Genomic DNA, 22,500 nt, shown 5'->3' on the forward strand with positions numbered 1-22,500 from the left:
CCCCCCACCCCCCACCCCCGCCTTACCCCCCCCATCCCTTTAGGCATGAGTGCCTGGTGCCTTGTAGGGTTTTTGTCGTTGAGTTTGAAAAGAATGAGGCTATTTTGAAGTGTTCCTCACATCAGAAACATTACTGGGGGGGGGTTCGGTTCAAAGCTTGGTCAGTCTCAGTAGAGGACCTTAATACCCACATTTGTCTGTTTGTCTCTCCGTCTGAGGGGGACCCGGCGGAAGTGTGTGTGTGGGGGGGGGATGCTGTACCCATGGTAACGCGGGCGCGTGTGTGTGTGTGTTGGTTCTCAGGAGAATGGAATCGAGGCCGTCTTCTCTCCTCATCCTTGCCCTTCGTGGTCTCTCCGCTGGGAAGACCTGCCCACGGCTGTCAACCCCACTGAAGGTAATGTGAAGACAGACACACACACACACACACTCGCGCGCGTGCGCACACACACACACACACACACACATCAAAACACACACACAAACACACACATAAAAACACACACATAAAAAATACAAACACACACACACACACACACACACAAAAACACAAACAGGCACGCACACAAACACACACACACACACACACACACACACACACATAAAAACTCAAACAGGCACGCACACACGCGCGCACTCACACACACACACACACACACAAAAACACAAACACACACACACAGACACACACACACATAAAAACACAAACAGGCATGCACACAAACACGCAGAAACACACACACACACACGCACTCACACACAAACACACACATAAAAACACAAACACGCACAAACACACACATGCACGCACAAACACACACACACACACACACACACATAAAAACACAAACACACACATGCACGCACACACAAACACACACATAAAAACACAAGCACTCACACACATACATAAAAACACAAAAAGGCACGCACACAAACGCGCATGCACAAACACAAACACACACACCACCTACCTCAGGTACCTGTTTTATCCAGCTCATACTCTGAGTCTGATATCATTTACATGCATGCGAGTTCCTTGCATTCAGATGAAGAATGTTAACATAAAACATCACCAGTGCACGTCCCTGTCACTTCCATTACAGACCGAAGGAGAAACAAAACAAAAAAAACATCATACAACCTGACATTATACGACGCGGTTCGGCCTTTGGCTTTAAATCTTCAGTACGGTGTCTTCTCCAGGGGGTTTGATGAATGTTAACAGGCCTGTGAATTTTAAAATGACTATATTCTTGACGTTGAGTGATGGCAAAGGTTACGTGCTTGTCCTGATTTTAGTCCCAGCCAAAGAATTGTCAAGGGATATGCACTAAAGCAAAGGCCTATCTTTGCTATTTATCCATTTAAAAAGTAATTAAGAGATAGAGAGGAACGTGTAAAGCCTAATCAACGGACAAGGACTATTTAGGGTACAAAAAAAAAAAAAAGTTGAAAACAGATGTCCGCTTTAAACGCGGATCTTTATTGGCGAAAAACGCTCGTAAACGCCACGTCTCCCGTCTCCGTAACACGGGCCAAGCTGCTCTCTCCCAGCCAAGTGGAATATGCATTTTGTCTTCTGAACAACATGAGACAAGAGTGTAGTTAAAGTGTGAAAATACAGAGAGAGAGAGAGATACAGCAGCGTTGCCTCAGCAGTCATATTCCACACCACACACTTGCTCGGATAACGACGGGCCCAGGTGCTGTGTTTTTGGGGGGGGGGGGGGGGGGGGTGATGACTGTCAGGGGCCACGGAGGAACGCTTTCGGCGTATTGGCCCCTGGAAACTCATTATTCCGTATGTCAGCATTTTTTTCTGATTCTCCGAGCCACTGGGCGGTTGCGCGTCCGCCAGCAGAACCGGAGGTCCTGGACTTTTTTGGGGGCTTCGCGGAGCAGAAGAGCCATCAGCTGTTCTGCATGACGTCCGTCAAACGTGGCAATCCCATCTAGCCGACAAACGGAAGAAAACTGACAGAGGGAGAAAGTCACGAGGTTTCACTCATGAAGGGTAGCAGAGAGCAGTGCACATTCAAACACGTAAACCTCGCATTCAGCCTCCCACTGACGCTAAAAAAAGGAAAACAAAAAAAACCTGAAATTCTAAAATATGAATCGTGAAAACTCTTGTTGCATTTTACAAGGCTCTCCCTGTTGTAAGAAATTAAAATTCTGCAGGATGAAGTTTTTTTGTTTGTTTGTTTGTTTGCGACATAGATTATTATACAAGGGAACTCTTGATGTGTTAATAGGTTCGTGATGACTCTCCTACCCCTACTCTAAAATAGCCTAAATGAGCCTCACACCCACAGCGTACAAAACAATATTTTATGTCCTTTTAAAAGCATGTATTATTAATTTCCCATTCGCACACTTTCTGTTTATTGATATTGTGAAGTGAGCGTAATGCTGCATTGGCTACTGTACTGGGAGCTTAATTGTTCCGCTCGAAGAGTAACGGTGTCAGCATCCCGAGTGTGATGTCTCGCACAACTCTTATAAATTTTTAAGTTGAACAACAGAGTGAAAATTAATATAATATTTTTCAGCACTACACTGTTTGGAGTCAAGCTGCTTTCCTAAATTCTATCTATCTATCTATCTATCTATCTGTCTGTCTGTCTGTCTGTCTGTCTGTCTATCTATCTATCTATCTATCCGTCTGTCTGTCTGTCCATTTAAGCATCTGTCTGTATTTCTATCTGTCTTCCTATCTGTAGGCCAAGATTAAACTGGAGGTCAAACATATGTATATTGGATATGGATATTTAAGTTTTGATACTCCTCAAAAATGTAATGGCTTCTTTGGGGGTACTTCCATATGGTGGGTTATGGGTTAGGAACAATGGCAGCAAGAGAGGCCCAGTTTGGTGTGTGTGTGCGTGTGTGTGTGTGTGCGCATGTGTGTGTGCTGTAGTCTGTTGTAGTCTGTTTGTTTTGGGTGCACACAGAATTCCACTAATTTTGTCTGATGCATCTGCTCGGCAGTCTGTGTGGTGAACACTGAGTTCGTTGCGAGGGAGAGTTGGTTTCACTTCTGTTCAGCATCGCCGATTCTCAGAAAGGTGCATTTGTACGCAGCCGGCCTCTTAAATGCCATACCTGGAACACTCTCTCATTAGCACCTTTTCCAAAGACCATTGTGGCATTTAACAGTTGCTGGAACCATAGAGAAAAATAGCAAAAGTGCAAATCAAACTTGTGCCTACCTTATCCAACTAATTTGATTTCATTGTGTTTCATATATATATATATATATATATATACACACACACAATTTTTTCACATATTCACGTATTACTGCCAATTACCCAAAGCTTCGACATTTAAAATCACTGCAGAGTACAAATAGTTGTTAGTGGTTAGTGGTTCTGTGTCAAATTTGAGCTGAAGTAACCCTCTTTTTAAGGTCAAACTAGAATAATACTTCAGCACAGATGAATGATGAGAGCAGCAGCAGCAGTTTGAGCGGATGCTAACACCCACACACAGAAGTATATTCTCTTGCTGTTGTTGTAGCGTTAACCAGCTCGCTAATATCCGTCCTGGTTTCTCTAAACCCATACTGTTAAGTGAATCATTTCTGTGGTCGAACATTTCCACATCTGTGAGGCAGAGGGAATACACTTAAGGCTCCTTCCACGTCGGGGTGGAACATTTTCACCAACGTTAAAGCGAGCTCGATGTTTTCTCTGGTAGGAGGCACATCCAATTCCTCCCAGTTTGCCCACACGAGAACGTGTCTTAGAGACGCGTTGGACACGCTTCATCCCTGGTGTGTCAGTATCCATTTAGACAATAATGGGAAAGCGTTACGTGGGCTTCGGGACCAGGCAGAATTCTTGATGGAGAAGCGCTGTCCGATGGGGAAGATTAAACGCAGCTAATTCATTCTCCATCGTCAATTCTCCTGCTCTGAGTCGGGGGAGAAAACATGTCTCCGGTGCTTTTAAATGTTATTTACTAAGATGTCTGTATGTGTGTGTATATATATATATATATATATATATATATACACAGAGAGAGAGAGCATGTTCTTCATTTATTTGGGACGATCTGTTGCCTTGTTCATAAATACAGGGAGGCCAGACTGAAGAACTGTTGTACCTCCCACACTTTTCAACGCTTCGCTCCTCACAGACGTGTTGAACAGAGTTGTGGGAAGAGTCAGAGGTGGGAAGGTCTTACCAGAGGCTGTGGTCCTCCTTTATCATGTGGCTGGCTCGAGTGGGTTTGCTCTCAGGGCTTGAGCTGGGTGGGGGAAGGAGGTTGGGTTGCCTGGATGGATGAGTGGGATGGTGGCGGAGGTTTGGGAAGGGGGGTGGGGTGGCTGGGGGGCTGGAGTGATGGAGGGGGGGCTCCTCAGTCACTGTCAGCAAAGCGCAGTTTAGAGGGCTAGAGGCCTCCTGGGAATTGTGGTCTGCAGTGATGTCGTGAATGTGAAATCATTTCTCCTGTCTGTCTTGGCCTTGTGGAGTGTTTTGGCAGGTGTGTGTGTGTGTGTGTGTGTGTGTGTGTGTGTGTGTGTGTGTGTTTGTGTGTGTGTGTGTGTGTGTGTGTATGTGTGTGTGTGTGTAAGGCACATCTGCCTGCTTTGACAGCAACCTGTCTGAAACATTTCATCTCCGGACAGTTTACAGCCTCTCGGGGGTCAAAGGTCAGACTGTCAGGGTAGGTGGAGAATGCAGGTTGTCAGAGTTGAGCTCAGGGTGTCTCAAGTGTAGCAGTGACACTTTGAGAAATGGCAAACGTAGGTTAAAGGGCGGGGGCAGGGGTCCTTTCCCCCCCGACACGCACCCCCATTTATAGGAATAGATTTCTAATTGTGTGGTCCCCCCTGAACACTGACTTTGAGTTTGGTCACAATGCACTGAACTTGAGACTTGAACTTGTTGTGTTGTGAACATTTCCCTGTGGCTTCAAAACAAAGGCTGGTCAAACTCTTATTAGTTATAGTTAAGCATTGGACAGTGTTTAAAAGATCTGGAATGTATATTTTCATTTTCAGAGCAGAGTTAGTTGTGAAAATTAAACTAAAAGTATGAGAGGCAGTAACTGAATCGAGGAACTCGAGAGGTGTGCCTTTTTTTTTTATCTCTCATTGTCGTTTTTTTTTTTTTTTCCTCCGAGCCTTGCTCCATTTTTAACACAGTTCTTTTATAAAACCAAGCAGGCACGGTTCTCCCCAAGGCTTCCAGCCAAATGTTATTTCCATCTGCACAACTGCCCCCGCCCCCCCCCCCCCCCCCCCCCCCCCCCCCCCCCCCCCGTACCCCATTCAATTAATTGAACTCATTATTTTCTTAAATTGGAAAAATTAATAGCTGCCAATTAAGCGTACCCGGCAGAGTTGCCTTCCAGGTTTGTTACACCCAATTAGAGGGTAATTGGTACTTTGCATATTAAGCTGCGGCTCAACCACCTCCCACATCCACAACAATCTTAACCGAAATTTCGGTAATTGCAAAAATGTTTTTGACTTGTGCATCTGAATGCTTAAGCAGGACATCTTTCCCTCATTGTGATGACGGCTCATGAATATTCATTCCTCTGTGCCCTTTTTTTTTTTTCATCCTTTTTTATTTTCCTTCCTTTTTTTTTTTTTTTTTATCCACTGCTGCTTGTAATGTTCCCTCGTATTCTAACGGCGATTATGTGCGCGAATGCTTCAAAGCTTTTTTGTGTGTGGTTTTGGGGGTTTACGTTATGTAATTTCAATCCTTCCAATGCTCTCACACGAAAAGCGCGGCTCTGCAGCCATTCAACTTTTTCTTTTTTCTTTTCTTTTTTTTTTTTTCGGTGGAGATGGGTAGGGAATAATTGTAAGGGTGAAGGAGAATACTTTAGCCTCCAAATCTCAGGGATCTCGCTTTCAGGTTCCAGAGGCGGCTGTCGATTATCCCTCCGTGGGGTTGTCTTTTTATGTGTCGCTTTTCTTTTCCTCTTTTCCTTTTTTGACTCTGTTTTCACGCCCCCTTCCTCCCGTGCCCGTTCGCATCCTTGGTTTCTCCCCCGAAAGGTCCTTAGCGAAGAGTCAAGGTGTCAGACACTAACTTCCACCCTTAACTCTTGTTGAACACAAGCATCAATCCTCTGACTAAGAGCCCACATAGGTTTAGAGGACACCTGCGCTTGTTCAAGCAACGGCTTAAAGAACGGCTGTAGTCTCCGAGGCATTAGCTCAGATGAATGGACTGTCTCCTTGTATTTCTCAAGGATTTAAGAGTCAAACCCAAAAGAATTCATCTCCGGGGCCAGTGGTTAGTGGAGGGGGGTGGGGGTGGGGGTGAGGGGGGGGGGGGGGGGCAATCTTTGCAAGGACATGAACGGTTGCTTACTTGTTGCTACTTTTAAAAACCCTCTCGAAGCAAAATCGTGATGGTGCATTCAGAGTCAGGGACTGGCCAAAAGCAGGAGGGGTAGAGTTAGAGGTGCAGTCCTGTCGATTTCTGTCGATTTCAGTTCCCCTCAGCCCCGAACGGTGGATTTCATTTACAAAAGTTACAGGAACACATCTGATTGTTTTGTCTTATTTTGAAAAGGCTATGATGTTTTTGGAACCGAATGAAAGCTTGCGTCCTTGTGTTGTAAGAACTTGATTTGATTACTTTGTTGGGCCTTGAGAGGGGTTTTTTTTTTTTTTTTTGGCTGTAATTCGTGCAAGTTTTGAGAGGAGCCGGCTGTTAAGATGATTTTTATAGCTTTGAATCTGGTGCCGAAGCCTTCGTCTCATTTCCACGCATTGTGTAACTCACTCCCTGCCCTTGTCTTTGAGCACTGTGATGAATGCCTGATTATAGTTTTACATGGCCCTAAAAAACACACACACACACACACACACACACAACACCAAAACAACAATTAGCCATCTCAATCCAGCTCATTTACCAGCCTGAACCTACTGTAGTTGTGAATTTACACTGAAAAAGAACGATGGCAGGCCTGTCGTCTCAATACAAAGACAATAAGATAAGTAATGTTTGTGTTTTAGCCTCTGGACCTGTTTAGAAAACCGTGTCTCCGTTTGTATCGTTTTTCCATATACTGCCACAGTCTCTCATTTGCATTTACAGCTAAGGAACCGTTATTTTACTTACTGCTCTCTCTTCGTTGGTTTTTTCTTTTTCTTTTTTTTTTTTTCTTTCCTTGAGTGCTGAATATCATTGACTTACAACGCCGCCAACCCCGAAGGGAACCTCTCTGTCAGAATCGGTTTTATGTATTATTCTGCCGCTGACATACATTATCCTCGAGCGCACACTGGGTCGTGAACCTATCAGGTTTATGGATTGGAGTTGAGAAGGCTCTTGGGATTTGTAGTCCGGTGTGGTCCTGGGTGAGTCATTGCGTTCTCTTGATTGCCAGATGGAAGTGGTGGGACTTTTTGAGTTCCCAGTAGCTGTAAGATGTTTATTCAAACTGTTCTTGCCCTCAGCATGTTCCAGTCGCCGTTCAGGGGAAGAATACATAATTTTCCCCATGAGGTACAAGTACAAAGGAAAAAACATCAACTTAAAAAAAACCCAAACCCACCAAATCACTTCGTGTCCTCTCAGGGCTTTTGAATAACCTTTGGTCAGTTAGAGGAGAAGAGAAGAGCAAATAGCAGTCCTCTTTCTGGCTCTAGAGGTCTGAAGTGCGTCTCCTGCTGTACAGCTATGCCCCTTCCCCCCTGAGCTGGTTCAAAAGGCCACCTAAATGCCCAAATATCTTTAGGTCGTCTTTATATAGCTTGGCTATTTCAAGCACCGAGTTCTGCTAAGCGAGTTATGAGAGGAGCTCGCCGGGTCACGTGATGCGAATGCAGAGAGGAAGGATTGAATATTAATGCCTTTGTTAAGTTGTATTGAATGATGGAATATTAATGCCTTTTTAAGTTGTATTGAATGATGGGTGACACGTGTCACCGTGGCTGAAATGCAGTGATTGTTTCTTACAGGACGACCTCCTGTCACGGTCGGCCTTGACTGACCACACGACTCAATCACGGTAATATTAGGACTGTGCCCCCCCCCCACACACACACACACCCCCAGCCCCCCAAATGAAAACGCAAACCCATCAGCTTCGACTTGAGATGAATCTCTAATCAAGACAAGAACAAATAGGCTTCTTCTACTGTTTTCTCTCTTCCCCTCTCCTTCCTGAAAAGACATGGGAGGACTTTGGGTGAGAGAGAGAGAGAGAGAGAGAGAGAGAGGAGAAGAGGAGAGGAGAAGTGTTTTTTGTAAGATGAACGAGTATCAACTGGTGAGAGACATTAGGGAAGGTGTTTGGAGAGAGTGTATGTAGTTTCTCACTCAGTCAACATCTTCCACTCCCCTCTAATCTCCTCCGCCTTTTCCTCAGGGGTCTCAGATCGTTTCTGACACGTTTGATGAAAAATATTTCTTTCTTTTTTTTCCCCTTCTCTCTCTCTCTTTCTCTCTCTGTCTCTCTCTCTCTCTCTCTCTCTTTGCTATGTTTGTTTCTCAATTGAATACGTTCTCTCTCTCTCTCTCTCTCTCTCTTTCTCTCTCTTTCTCTCTCATCCCTTCTCTCATTCTCTCGGTGCTTCATGTTTTCTCTCTCTCTCTCTTTCTGTGTCTCTCTCACTTCAGTGTCCATTCACGCCCAGTCACTCATATCTCTCCATCAGCTGTGCCTCTGCATTCGGGGGCCTGAATCTATTGCTGTTATTAGAATGGGAGATGAAACCCACAGAATGGCTATTGTCTACATTCCTGAAAAAAAAAAAAAGACAAAAAAAAAAAAAAAAAGACAGTGCCCCCATTGACGCGTGGACTTGAGGTATAGCCCGTGTTGTGTTTCACACGTGGTGTTTACATTCTCTGGGGCAGGAGCGTGTGTGTGTTTTGACTCCGCCTTACCCGCAAGCACCCTCATATTCATCTCTGCTCATTCAGTTGCACAGATGAGATTGTCAGTGTTTTATCCTTGACATAGGTGTGTGTGTGTGTGTGTGTGTGTGTGAGAGAGTTTCTTTGTCTGTGGGTCTGTGTGTCTCTGTTTTTCTGTGTATGTATAAGCACAAGAACATTGTTCATTTACAGAGCTACATGTTCACCTTTGTTATCCCCCCCCCCGCCGCCCTGTGTGCGTGCGTGTGTGCTTGTGTGTGTGTGTGCGTGTGTCTGCGTGTGTGTGCGCGTGTGCTTGTGTGTGTGTGTGTGTGTGTAATGAGCCAACCAGCCAGTCAGTCTGACTCTTGCTTGACACATCTAAAAACAAACAGGTGTCAGCAGAATATTCTGGATTTGTCTGTCCAACCTCAGGCGGAAAGAGGATTGGACTCTCTTACCACTTCATTCTAGAACACCTTAAATACCATCTGAGGCTCCGTTCGGGCCAGCGGGCCTTTTTCGGCTTTAATGCCCTCCAGCTCTCTCTCTCTCTCTCTCTCTCTCTCTCTCTTTCTTTCTTTCTCTCCTTCTCTCTTTCTCTCTCTCTCTATTTCTTATTTCTTTCTCTCATTCTCTCTCTCTCTCTCTCTCTCTCTCTCTTTCTTTCTTTCTTTCTTTCTTTCTCTCTCCCTCTCTCTCTCTCTATTTCTTTCTCTCATTCTCTCTCTCTCTCTCTCTCCCTTCCTTTCTCTATCCCCCCCTCTCTCTCTCTCTCTCTCTGTCTGTCTGTCTGCCTGTCTGTCTCTCCCTCCCACTCTTTCTTTCTCTTTCTTTCTCTCTAACACAGCAGTGGAGCAGTGCCTGGCAGTGCTTTCTCTCTCTTCTTCAGGCTAAGAATCCGGATTAGAGGAGTGCCCCCCCCCCTTCACCCCCCCCGTTTCATTTTCATTCATACCTAATTAGCCAGAGGCCATGTGTTGCCAACATGGCTGCCTAAAGCAGCCAGCGGCCCTAAGGAGAGTGAAAATGAAGACGAGGGCTGTGATGTCATAGTAGGGACAGAACGCTTGAAGGGACGCAGTAGAATACTCGGGTTCCGAGGAACTGGTGAAAGTTTCTGGTCCTTCTGGTGCAGTGGTTAAAACTTTTTTGTTTTCTCATACAAATATCATGCTCCAATTCCCTTACAAAAGAAATGAAAGCTTTTTATTCTGATTTGGCACATAGCAGGGGATGTGGTCAGTGTCTACAGATGACGTGGGTGGTAAGATTTCAGAGTTGTCTATATTGGCAAGGCAAACAACGTATGATTTGGGAGAGAGAGAGTGAGTGAGTGTGAGATGTGTGTGTGAGTGTGCGAGAGGGTATGTGTATGTATGTGTGTGTGTGAGTGAGAGTGTGTGTGAGCGTATGTGTGTGAGTGTGTGTGTGTGTGAGCGTGTGTGTGTGTGTATGTCTGTATGTGTGTGAGCGTGTGTGTGTGTGTGTGAGAGAGAGTGTGTGAGATGGGGTCTCTGTTCCATGCCTGCAGTGTTCATTCCTACAGCCAGTTCCGTTCTCTTTCTTTTTGTTTTTTTTTCTTTTTTCCGTCGACCTCGGTAATATCTGGAGAATCCCTTTATCTCCCTTGGCAGTGGTTACAGAGAGGAGTCTGCTCTCTCCGTCCCTGCCAAGTCTGTCCCTCTCGCTGTCAAGCCCCTGCTGCTAGAGAGAGAGTTAGAGAGAGAGAGGGAGAGAGAGAGAGAGGGAGAGAGAGAGGGAGAGGGAGAGAGAAAGAGAGAGGGAGAGAGAAAGAGAGAGGGAGAGTAAGTAATGGGATTTTGGCCCATCCACACTGACACGCTCTATCTACAATCCCAGCTCGGTGACACACAGTCCTCATGAGCGCCGGAAAGCAGCCCCCCCCCACCCCCCCCAAACCTCAGCCTGACATTCACACCCCGAGACAAGACTACCAACAACAACAACAAAAAAAGAGAAAAACCCAGCAAAAATAAGAAGCAGGGCATAGCGCCCTAACCCTAACCCCAAAGAGAGCCACTGTGCTAGTTGTGTTGGAGATAAGTTCAGAGTACTAATGTGTATACGTGTGTGTGTATATGTGTGTATGCATGTAGATATAACTCTGTTTATTTAGGACAGGTGTGGGAGAAGGGGGGGTGGTGTTGGGTGCAGTCCTCGTGAGGCTCTTTGTGTAAGTAATTGGACATGTTGCTGTGTGTTGGAGGTTCAGGCCAAAGCCCTGAGACAGGTTCAGGCATGATTTTAGCGCTCCGTTCTCCTCGTATTCAGACCGTCCCCCAAATTTTTTTTATCTCTGTGCATATTTTTACCCCCCCCCCCCCCCAGGTTTGCTGTCTTTGCCCTTTTGCTCGCTCTCTAGAGTTCTGCTCTAGAAAATTCGGAGGTGAAACCTCTATATCAGATTAAACGCTCTTTTTTTTTTTTTTTTTTTTTTTTAAATGATTTTTCTTGGCCTGAGAATGGGAAGTAATTGAAGGCATTTTTCATCTCTCCTCTCTGTGGGCCACGCGTGATAAACTGCTCTTTCGTGTTAATTTTTTTTTTTTTTTTTTCCCCATCTGGGGAGGGAAATATCTCTTAATGTTACAATGGTCCCAGTATGTCTTACCTCCCTGTTTTAAATATTTCATCAGTGTCGGTTTAAAAAAAAAAAAAAAAAGGAAATTTCCACCCAAGTTTTTTTCTAGAAGCTCTGTGGGATTTGATGGCAAGATTCGATTGACGGTGGTTCTGTTTCGATGGCTGACCCAGAGCCGCTGACTGATATGTGGTAAAAAATTTAACTCTCCTCCTTTTCTCAGTTCTCTCTCTTTCTCCCTCTTTTTTTTTTCTTTTTTTCTTTTTTAGCCCCGTGGCATGTTTTCTTTCAACCAGAATGCTGACAATGGGGGAAGGAGAAAAAGCAAACTGAGCAAACACCACGAGTAAACATTTAAGCTGACGAGCCGTCGTCAAAGCCGTTGTTTCTCAGTTTTGACTCTGACGGTGGCCAGATTATTCTAATCCTCGGCAGTGCAACAATTAAGATGTTTCATTTGGAGGCACAAAAAAAGGAATTTTAAACATCATTCAATTGCTCTTCCTCTGGATCATGTTCTCTCTCTCTCTCTCTCTCTCTCTCTCACACACACACACACACACACGTCAAAGTAATTGTGTGAAGAAGAAAAAAAAAAAAAAAAAGTCAGAATTTTCTCACAGCTCGCAAATCTGTGGAACATTTGACGGTCGAGAGTTTTGGATCGTTTGGTCATTTCAGGAAGTTAGTCTGTGGTTTGGTTTCTGTCAGAATAGTGGTTTGGGAATACAGAACCACTCTGGGGAAAAAAATCCAACACTTTAAGACCCCAGTGCTGCTGGCATGTAGGGCCCGGGGAGCTTCTCATTTACCGTCGTCATCGGGGACTGGGATCCGCCAAGTCGGTTTGGTCCGTCCGCTCTGAAGGCTTGATGCGGACCATATGGGCGTGAGCGCACTTTGCCTCACCGGTCTGAAATGCTTTATCTCGCCAGCTACTTGTTTCAGCTTTCAAACCGCTACAGAGGGTTTTTCTTTTCGCTCTTTCCTCCTTTTCTGTCTCCTGTTTTTTTTTTTTTTTTTTCTGAAAATTCCTGTTTTCCTTCGCCAAAGCAATAATCCAGCCCTGGCACATGGAGATCGTCCCATTAATATGAGAGGAGAGGAAAGCGGGTCGCCCCCTCTTGTTTCTCGTCGCGTTTTTTTTTTGAGAGACGTTTCGAGTTGTCTTCTGAAAACGTTGTGAGGTCTTATCTGTCCGCCGCAGGGGCCCCCCCGACCCCCATTCAGAGTCACGTCCCTGACGGAGGCTGGAAATCCAATACGTGTGTCCTCAGGAAAACTTGCCGGCACCTGACCTTTTGACCCCAATATCAGCCAAGACGCGGTGTTAATGCGTATCCTCCCTGTCCGACGCGAGACGCATCCCCTTTTATCACTCGACACGACGCCGCAAGGTTTTAAATTGCTTTTTACTGTCGCTCGTCCACCTGATTTGAAAGCACTTTGAGGGGAAAAAAACCCCCCCAGAAAAAACCATTGTGGTGTGTTGTGTTGTGTGAGTTCTATATATAACCTGTTCCCCGATCTCACAGTTTCTCTGATGTGTTTTTGAGGGGTCCAGTTGACCTTACTGTGATCTCCAAAAAAAGAAGAAGAAGGACGAAGAAAAGAAAAGAAAAGAATTGTAAAAAGGGGGGGGGGGGGGGAACGAGAAAGAGAGATTTGGTAGATATGCTGTGTGGTCACATGACATTAGAAAGACAGTTTTAAACTGGAGCATTAACATCCAAATGTCTCTTAAAAATCAAAGAGTATTGTAAAATATTGTAGTGTTGAGAGATTTTATTTTGGTCATTTCCACAAAACAGTTAACTTCAGAGATAGAGAAAGAGAGAGATTTTGTGTGTGTGTGCGCGCATGTGTATTTGTTGATTTGTTTGTTTGTTTGTATGTGACTGTGTTTATGTGTGACAGTCTGTGGTGGTGTGTGTGGGTGTATATGGGTGGCTGTGTGTGTGTATGTGTTGGTGTGCGACTATGTCTGTGTGTGCGTGTATGGGTGTGTGTCAGAGATAGTGTTTTTGTGTGTTCGTGTGAGAATTTGGAGGGGTTACATTTATGTCTGCTTTCTCAGGCTATTAGAACCCTCTCAGAGATTATCATTTGGCTCTGGGAGCCTGTGAACATAAATCTGTTTTTAACCGATGCATTTCCTTTCCCCTCTGTCCTGTTTTCTCCCGGATTTTTTTTTTATCTTAACCGTGGATCCAAGATTACATGCGTCTCTTGTTGAGCAGTCTGTCTGTCTGGCATTGGGGTGATGCCTAACAAGGATGGAAAGCAAGCCTAGCTTTGAGCCCATATGCGTAGCTAAAAACAAGAAATAGGAGTGCTTTAAGGTCAGAAAAGTCCAGTTGACTCACACACCTATTTCACACTGGCTGACTCAAATACTCAAATACTTACATACAGCAGACGTCAAACCCTCAACATACTGTGTGCAATTTCTCTGTGAAAACGCATAACAACCATAGTTAGGGGAGGGCAATTACACCAAAACACCCTCTCAAGTCAGTCGTTTTACTTTATAAATGGTTGGAAAGTGAATTCTGTTTTTCTGTTTGGTAGCTGTTTCCTGTAGCTTTGTGTAGAAGCCCCCACACCCACCCACCCACCAACCACCCAACAAATGTATATTTTGGTCTGACATTTTCTTGTCATTATCGCATCAGAAAAGGTGATAATTGTTAATCCCACGACAGCCCTCCCAGTCGCAGACTTTAGAAACCGTTAGAAACAACACCCAGATCTGAGAGAACACAGTCGTCCTCTCTAACGAAGGAGAGACAGATTCCGTCTGGCGCCATCTCCAACGCTGAGGAGCTGTCTGAGTGGGAGAGAGAGAGAGAGGGAGAGAGAGAGAGAGAGGAAGAGAGAGAGAGAGAGAGAGAGAGAGAAATAACGTATTCTGGAACACTGAGTGCTAAAAACAAAGGCCCCCCTGTGTGTGTGTGTGTGTGGTGTGTGTGTGTGTGTGTGTGTGTGTGTTAGCGCTGTGTTTACATTCTGATGAGTGTGATATTGTCTGTGGAGGTGCCAGGCATGTCTGATGAGGAGATAAGAGCTCTTCACAGCCACAGATGAAGATGAGTGGACTGAAGAAGAAGAAGAAGAAAAGGAAGAGTGCTTGGGCTTCCTCCCACCGCAAGCAAAAACTGCACAGAGGCTTTGGCTCATTATTCATTATACTGGTCCCTCTCTGGGCTTTGTTTTTCCTTCCTGTTTTTCCTTCTTTCTCTCTCTCTTTCTTTCTTTCTTTCTTTCTTTCCTCTCACACTGTGCCTTCGGGGGGCTTACGGCTGCCGTCGAGGAGGGAAAGGTGACCTGTGGCATTCTCTCCATTTTTTGGAACCCTTGCCCCAAGATTTCATGGTTTTTGCCAGCGGAACGGTTATCGTCAGAGGCAGACGCGCCTAGTTTGCCTCTGCAGCATCCATAACACACACTCACACTCATTCACACACACACACACACAGTTTTTGGCTGTGGCTCAAACTCCGCCGAAGGTTAAACCAAATACTGTTTTCAGAGGAAAAAAAAACGTTCACTCCGCTGAGACCACACCATGTATGTGCAGAGAATGCTCGTGGCAATTATCTGACAGGCTTGAAAGAGTGACTCGACTCTTATTTATGAATTAATTCCTCTGTTATTTATTCAACAACAATGACCGCAAACAAACAAGCAAAAAACAAACAAAGCCAGTGGTCCAATAGCGTCAGTGGGTGCCTGCGGAGTTGCCATGCCTTGATTGGTCCAGACGGCACTGTTGATGACCTTGAGGGACAGTCACGTTTGAAACGCTTATGGGGAACCGAGTCCTTATCTTTCTCCTTCCTTTTGTGTGAATGGTTTTCCTTGGGGAGGGGGGGGGGGGGTAAAAAAAAAAAAAAAAGAAAACAAAAAAAGCAACCTCCTAAACTCCCGCTTTAGTAGGCCTGGCGTTCTGTGCAAACTTGTTTACAGTGTGGCCATTTTATTGTTTATTTTGTGTTTTTGTTTTTGTTTACTTTCCATCTTTATTTATTTTACTTTATTACTTTTGCTTTATTTATGTGTTTGTTTGTTTTGTTTTCTTTTAATTGTCATTGTTGCACGGTTGTGCGCTGAGACACCTAGAGCAGGGCCTCTGTGGTCTGATAGGACGGAAACCTCGTAAACGAAACCTCTGCTTGTGCCGCATCCTCCGCCGTATCCCGGGATCTGTTCCGTTTTCTTCACGCCCGTTTAATCACCCAGGCAGTGGGGCCGTTTGGGTTGGAAGAACCGCTGGCCTGACCGCTCGCTGGCCGTCCGTTTGATTTCTGCTCTCAGATCTAGAGAATTGGTTAGAGTCTGGGCTGGAACCTGAGATGGCACAGTCAGAAAAGGGAAACTGGCCTCTGGCATTTAACACCAGAGATGCAGAGTTGGCTCCTCTTTTACCACATTCAAACTTTCAGAACGAATGTTCTGAAATTGCCTGAACTCCACTTGTTCTGAATGTGCACGGTTTGCAGTATCTCACGGTTTAAACCAGTCTCATTACGAGAGAAAATGAATGTAGAGGCAGTTATAACCGAAAGAGATGGTTCAGCCAATCTGACCTCAAGCGTAAGAATGTTGAATCTGTGTTTTATGTCCTCAATTACTCAGCTCAAACGTTTTAGGTTACATACCGACGTCTGCTATGTGGACTGGGGGGGGGGATAAACCTTCTCGCTCATGCGTGGCTGGTAATCAACTCAAATGTAGCTAAAAAAAAAAAAAAAAAAATCTCAGGTCTATAATAGTTATTGAATCCTTAAAAAGATACTTCTTGGACCATGTGACTTTTCTTAAGCGCTTGCCAATCCTCTGCTTTGTGCGAATAGTACCACTTCATATGCAGTTTTGTGTGAAGTCATTTTGGGTATTTGAAACACAAGAGCAGAAACTCACATATATTTACTTGAGCAGATTCAACTATGATGGCCTTGTAAACCCAGAAAGGTCCATGCTGAAAAGGCCCAGTTGAGGTTCGTAGATTTGATCTAGCGTTGATTGATGGGCAGCCAATGAGTTCTCCTTCAACACTCGAATGGCCAGGAGTCCCTCTTGAGTTACTATTGATTGATGGCTCTCCAAGGCCGGTTCTCTTTCGGTGCTTGCACAGTCTCTTTACCATCTCGAAACTGTCATACCAGCCACTGGTCTTTGATTCTACCAGATGGATGGAGTGAAGGGGGGGGGGGGGGGGGGGGGGGGGACAGCAGTTTGATGTGAACAGAAAACAGCAGTTTGATGTGATCTTCAAGAGGTGCCTTTTCCTCAGGTGACCTGTGGTAAATTATGTAAGACAGACCTTCTAACTAGGGTTGAATATATTCAGAGTTCATTAAAGGAGATTAAATGTTTATTTTTTATTACCCTGGAGGCTGTTTTTTTTTTTTTTTTTTCTTTTTTTTCCTTTTTTTTTTCCAGTAAGGTTGGACTTCCGAGCTAAGAGCTCTCGAAGTTCTTTTAAAACAGTTCATCTGCTCTCTGTGAGGTTTCTCCATCTCCAGGACGAAGCACACATTGTGGTATTTTTGTCACTTCAAAATCCAAGACTGGCTCAGCTTTTAATAACAGTTTGAAAATGAATGTGTGGGAGCCAAAGAGGGAGAGAGAAAATGGAACGTCTTGTTCTGCCTTCGGAGATGTGAAATGAAAACGAGGTTTTTTTTTTTTTTTGGACGATTTTATGAATCTGTGGTTTGGCGTATACTCTGCTGAGAATGTCAGAGGAGAAAGAAACCAACACATTTTCTCCTCTAAGTTCCTCCTGTTAAAAAAAAAAAAAAAAGAATAAACAAAACAGGGAAGGGAAGACTAAGAGAGACAAATGTTACGTCTGATTGGAAAGCGCTAGAAGGATTTTACTGGTCATTCATCAACAGACGTCTTTATGTTTTGGGATGAAGGAACACTTTAAAGAAAAAAAAAAACGGATTTAAGGTGAATGAAAAGGAGTGCTTCTGCTCGGGAGTTTGGAATGCACTAATCCAGTCAAGCGCTGAGTTTCGGAGCAAATTTCAGAAACGCTGGTGCGTAAAACTTTGACGAGCCGGATATAGCTAAGCACGACAGGTTACAGCTGTCTCATAAAGCTAATTATACACCTTTTTATTTTCCTCATGACTTACCGACGCCTCTCAGGTGGAGAGAGAGACGCACACACACGCCCATATGCAGCCCACGTTGACAGTAAGCCTCCTACTACCTGTAGTCCTGACAAGACCAAAATAGCCTTTGTGTTGTTTGAGATTTTGGGCGTGTAGGGCGCAAACTTTAAAACTCCCTGTTTGTCCCTACACAGAAGACCGCGCGGTCTCACAAAAGCCGTGTCTGCGTTTTGCCTTTTTGTGAGAGAAGTGGTGGCCTGACAGACACAGGGACACAGAGCGCTTCAGGGCAACACTGCTCTCAGATCTGTTTAAAAGAACAAGCTATTTTAAGAGGACATATCTGTCTTTGTATCTACTGATACCTCAAGTGCCCCCTCAGTCTTCAATTCCAATTTAAAGGCATTCTCTCTCTCTCTCTATCTATGTCTCTCTATCTATCTGTCTCTCACTCTCCATCTATCTCTGTCTCTCTCTCTCTCTCTCTCTCTCTCTCTCTCTCTCTCTATCTGTCTCTCTCTCTCTCTCTCTCTCTATCTGTCTCTCTCTCTCTCTCTCCATCTGTCTCTCTCTCTCTATCTATCTGTCTCTCTCTCTCTCTCTATCTATCTGTCTCTCACTCTCCATCTATCTCTGTCTCTCTCTCTCTCTCTCTCTCTCTCTCTCTCTCTCTATCTCTATCTGTCTCTCTCTCTCTCTCTCTCTCTATCTGTCTCTCTCTCTCTCTATCTATGTCTCTCCATCTATCTGTCTCTCACTCTCCATCTATCTCTGTCTCTCTCTCTCTCTCTCTCTCTCTATCTGTCTCTCTCTCTCTCTATCTATCTGTCTCTCTCTCTCTCTCTCTATCTATGTCTCTCTATCTATCTGTCTCTCACTCTCCATCTATCTCTGTCTCTCTCTCTCTCTCTCTCTCTCTCTCTCTCTATCTGTCTCTCTCTCTCTCTCTCTATCTGTCTCTCTCTCTCTCTCTCTATCTGTCTCTCTCTCTCTCTCTCTATCTATGTCTCTCTATCTATCTGTCTCTCACTCTCCATCTATCTCTGTCTCTCTCTCTCTCTCTCTCTTTCTATCTATCTATCTATCTCTGTCTCTCTCTGTCACTCTCACTCACTGTCTGTATTTAGTTCATATAATGTGAGGTTTTATTTAGTTTCGTAGTTGCAGGATCAAAACAATACAGGACCCCCCCCCCCCCCCCAAAAAAAAAACAGTTTAACGTAAGTAATACAACATGAAGACTATATGTTTAAATTTAGAAGTGTTGCCAGGTAACTCTTAACTTACCCGTGTGTATGTTCTGTGACTGCCTTGGTGTGTTCATGTGTGCAGGTTTTTGACTTCATATATATATATAAACATACACAGTTATACAACTTGTGTAGGTAGATACAAACTCACACACACACACACTTGATGCATTTCCACAGTTCTTATACGCCGTGGGTTCTTGGTAACAGTCATTAGAGGATGGTTACAGTAGATTAATGCAGATGACTCCTGCGGTTTTGGGACTAAACAGTGATTGGACTGAATGGAGTGGAGTCACTCTATCTTGATTTGTACTGTGTTTGTGTTTGTATGTGTCTGTGTGTGGGTGGGCACGTGTGTGACTGGGTGTTTGTGAGAGAGAGAGAAAGAGAGAGAGTGCTTCTGTGTGTGTGCGTGCATGTGTGCGTGCGCATGTGTGTGTGTGTGTGTGTGCGCGCATGTGTGCGTGCGCGCGCGCGTGTGTGCGTGCGCATGTGTGTGTGCGCGTGCATGCGTGCGTGCGTGCGTGCGTGCGTGCGTGTGTGTGTGCGTGTGTGTGTGCGTGTGTGTGTGCGTGCGCTCGTGTGTGTATGTGCGTGCGTGCGTGTGTGTGTGTGTGCACGTCGATGCAGTGGTAGGTCAGTATACACACCAGTTATCAGTCAAGCCTTTAAATTAGAGTGCGTATGTGGACCAGCATACACACACACACACACACACACACACAGACAATGGCTGGCTACCTCAGGATCTCTGTCACACACCAGTCATGCTTCAGTGCCTTGTACCTCGAATAATTTTTTCACTCAGTGAAGTGAATAAAACAGGGAATGATGTTACGTGTGTGTTCTTCTGTCTCTCACACACACACACACACATACACACACACATACACACGGGTCCTAACATGCGTGTGAGTCAGAGGATGGAGCCGAACGCTTTACTGGAAAGGCATCAGTGAGATGATCGGGAACTGGTATCATGACGGCAGTGAGCTGTAATTTGTGTCCTGGTGAAAAGATGGGCCTGTCATTTTTTCTTTTTTTTTTTTTTGTAATTTTCAGGTGTTTTTCCCTTCCTTTCTTTTCTTTCTTTCTTTCTTTCTTTCTTCTTTCTCTCTCTCTGTCTCTCTCTCTGAATCTGAGTCACAGCTCAATATGTTGACGTTATAGATGCCATTTCAATCCCCTCTCCCCAATTTTTCTGTTTGATTTCAGTATGCCTTTACACACGAATGCACACACACACACGCACACACGCGTGCACACACACACACACACACACACTCACACGCACACATTGAGGTTGTCATAGCTCTTTTTTTCATATTCGAGTTAATAAACATTGTCACACTGTGTGCACGTGCGTGCGTGCGTGTGCGCGCGTGTATGTGCGTTTGTGTGCATGTATGTTTGTGTGTATGTATGAGACAGAGAGAGAGAGAGAGAGTTTAAGCCTAGAGTCGCTGGTTGATTGTCAGAGAAGCGCTGTAGGAATAGGAGGAATAGTTTGGAGAAATGGAGAAACGTGAGTGTGCATAACTCAGATAAAGAAAAAAAGGGTGGGGGGGGCAATTTCAGATTGATACAGTCTGTTCTCTGTGCTTCTCTTTCTCAAACACACACACACACACACACACAGAGTACATGTGTTTCCCAGTCAATTAGTAATAAATATCGTGATATACCGTTGATCGCTAGAGACAGGGCGAGAGAGAGTGAGAGAGAAATAATTTCATTGGCTGCTACGATAAGAATTCCCTCTTGACTTCTCTGCATCCCAATCACGTGTGAATTTATTGGAGAGAACGCAGCTTCATTTCTACGTTTATTTATGTATTTATTTATTTCTGTATTTCGGCTGCATCTCTGATATCTGCGGTGATGTGGAGGTGTTGGGGGGGGGGGGGGGTGATGGGTGACACACAGGGTAAATTGAACAGCTAAACTGAGCCGAGAAAGTAAGGGGGGGGGGGGGGGGGCAGAGAAATGAGATCGGAGACTCGCTGATGCTTCCCAATGTGTTTTCACTTAACGAGCTGTATTCCCCCCCCCCCCCCCGGCTGCCGCTTCGTGTTCCTTTCAGACTTACTTTAGGAAAAGAACAGACCTCACCACAGCACTGTAATATCTACAAAATTAAACGCTCACTCCACTTCTCAACCTCACGCCAGCGGTTTTGAATGTTTTGGGGTTTTGTGTTTTTTTTTTCTCTCCACCATTATCCATTTTGAATGCATGTTCACATTATATTGGACACAGTAGTCTGCTGGTATCTGGACATCTTTCCTTCCCATAGCGTACAGCAGTCTTTGCTTCACAGGACAGGGGCCTCTTTTTGGCTGCGACTGTTGTTTTGAAAGCTTCAGTGATGGTTCTTTAGACGGTATTTGCTGCAGCTGATTGCTGTGGTACACAGTTGGACAGCGCCTGTGTGGGATTTTTGCATGGGAACAGAACAGTCAAACCAACATCTGTGATTTGGATCGTAGGACGCGTGTTTTTGCGAGTGTGTGCATGTGTGCGCGCGTGTATGTGCGCGTGTGTGTGCGTGTGTGTGTGCGTGTGTGTGTGCGCGTGTGTGTGTTTGCATTTGTGTGTGTGTGTGTGTGTGTGTGTGTGTGTATACATTTACTTCAAAGCTGTGAGACAATACAGCGTGAATTGACCTATAAACATGAGGGATGAGAGAGAGTGTGTGTGTGTGTGTGTGTGTGTGTGTGTGAGCCATCGGTCATTTTAGTCAGTTTTGCTCAATCCTCTGCGTGTTGGAAAGCTTTGTCGAAAATTTTCCGAGAGAGAGGAAAAAAAAACAACTTTCCATTTTCATTCATTTTCATTTCATTCGGATGCTGTAAACTCTCTTTCAAATAAGTTGGATTTTTTTGGTCACGCTCAGTTCCAGTAATTTTTTTCGCCTTGCCAAGAAATAAACATAAAATAGATGTTATATTCATAGTCGGTCTCTGTCTCCTCATTTGTCTGTCTGTGGTTTGATATTGTGTTAATGAGCATGTCTCTTGATGGTGTCGAATGTTTAATAGCCATGTTTATTTGTTTATTTTATTATATCATTTCTTTAGGGAAGATGTCTGATACCCGCGCCACGCGCAAACAGCAGCAGCTAAACAACCTGGTTGCCATGGTAACGGAACTGGCTCAACCTGGCCACACGATTGTGGATTTCTGCAGCGGAGGGGTATGTAAATGTGTGTGTGTGTGGGTGGTCATGTAGAGGGTGTTCTTAAAGTTTTTCTTTTGACCTGTGTGAGTCTGAGCAGGTTTGGGAAAAGTAAGGTGTATGTTTGGATACACAGTTAACTTGTGCATGTTGCGTTGAATGTGCATGTGTGTGTGTGTGTGTGTGTGTGTCTGTGTGTCTGTGTGTCTGTGTGCCTGTGTGTCTGTGTGTTTGTGTGTGTTCTCTAACTTTGCAGTACCTCAGAGAGCATGCTTCAAGACTGAGTGTGTGTGGGGGTTTTTTTGTTTTGTTTTGTTTTTTGAGCAAGCACATAGTATCTTTTTCTCTCACCGGTCTTGTAATTCCTCTGTTTGGGGTATGTGTGTGTGTGTGTGTGTGTGTGTGTGTGCGCGCGTGTGTGTGGGTGATCATAACACACTGTGTGTGTGCATGTGTGTGTGTGTGTGTGCATGTGCATGTGTGTGTGTGT

At 44.8% G+C, this 22,500-nt stretch overlaps 1 protein-coding gene across 1 annotated transcript in view; it reads left to right on the top strand.

The window, feature by feature from the left end:
- gstcd (glutathione S-transferase, C-terminal domain containing) overlaps positions 1 to 22,500 on the top strand; it is a 47,743-nt gene that overhangs the window by 10,320 nt on the left and 14,923 nt on the right. Inside the window, exons 4-5 of the mRNA XM_030788261.1 lie at positions 304 to 397; positions 21,913 to 22,028. Coding sequence (XP_030644121.1) covers positions 304 to 397; positions 21,913 to 22,028 — 210 coding nt within the window. The remainder of the gene's footprint in view (positions 1 to 303; positions 398 to 21,912; positions 22,029 to 22,500) is intronic.

Source organism: Chanos chanos, chromosome 11 (assembly GCF_902362185.1).
Source record: "Chanos chanos chromosome 11, fChaCha1.1, whole genome shotgun sequence".
Taxonomy (NCBI): domain Eukaryota; kingdom Metazoa; phylum Chordata; class Actinopteri; order Gonorynchiformes; family Chanidae; genus Chanos; species Chanos chanos.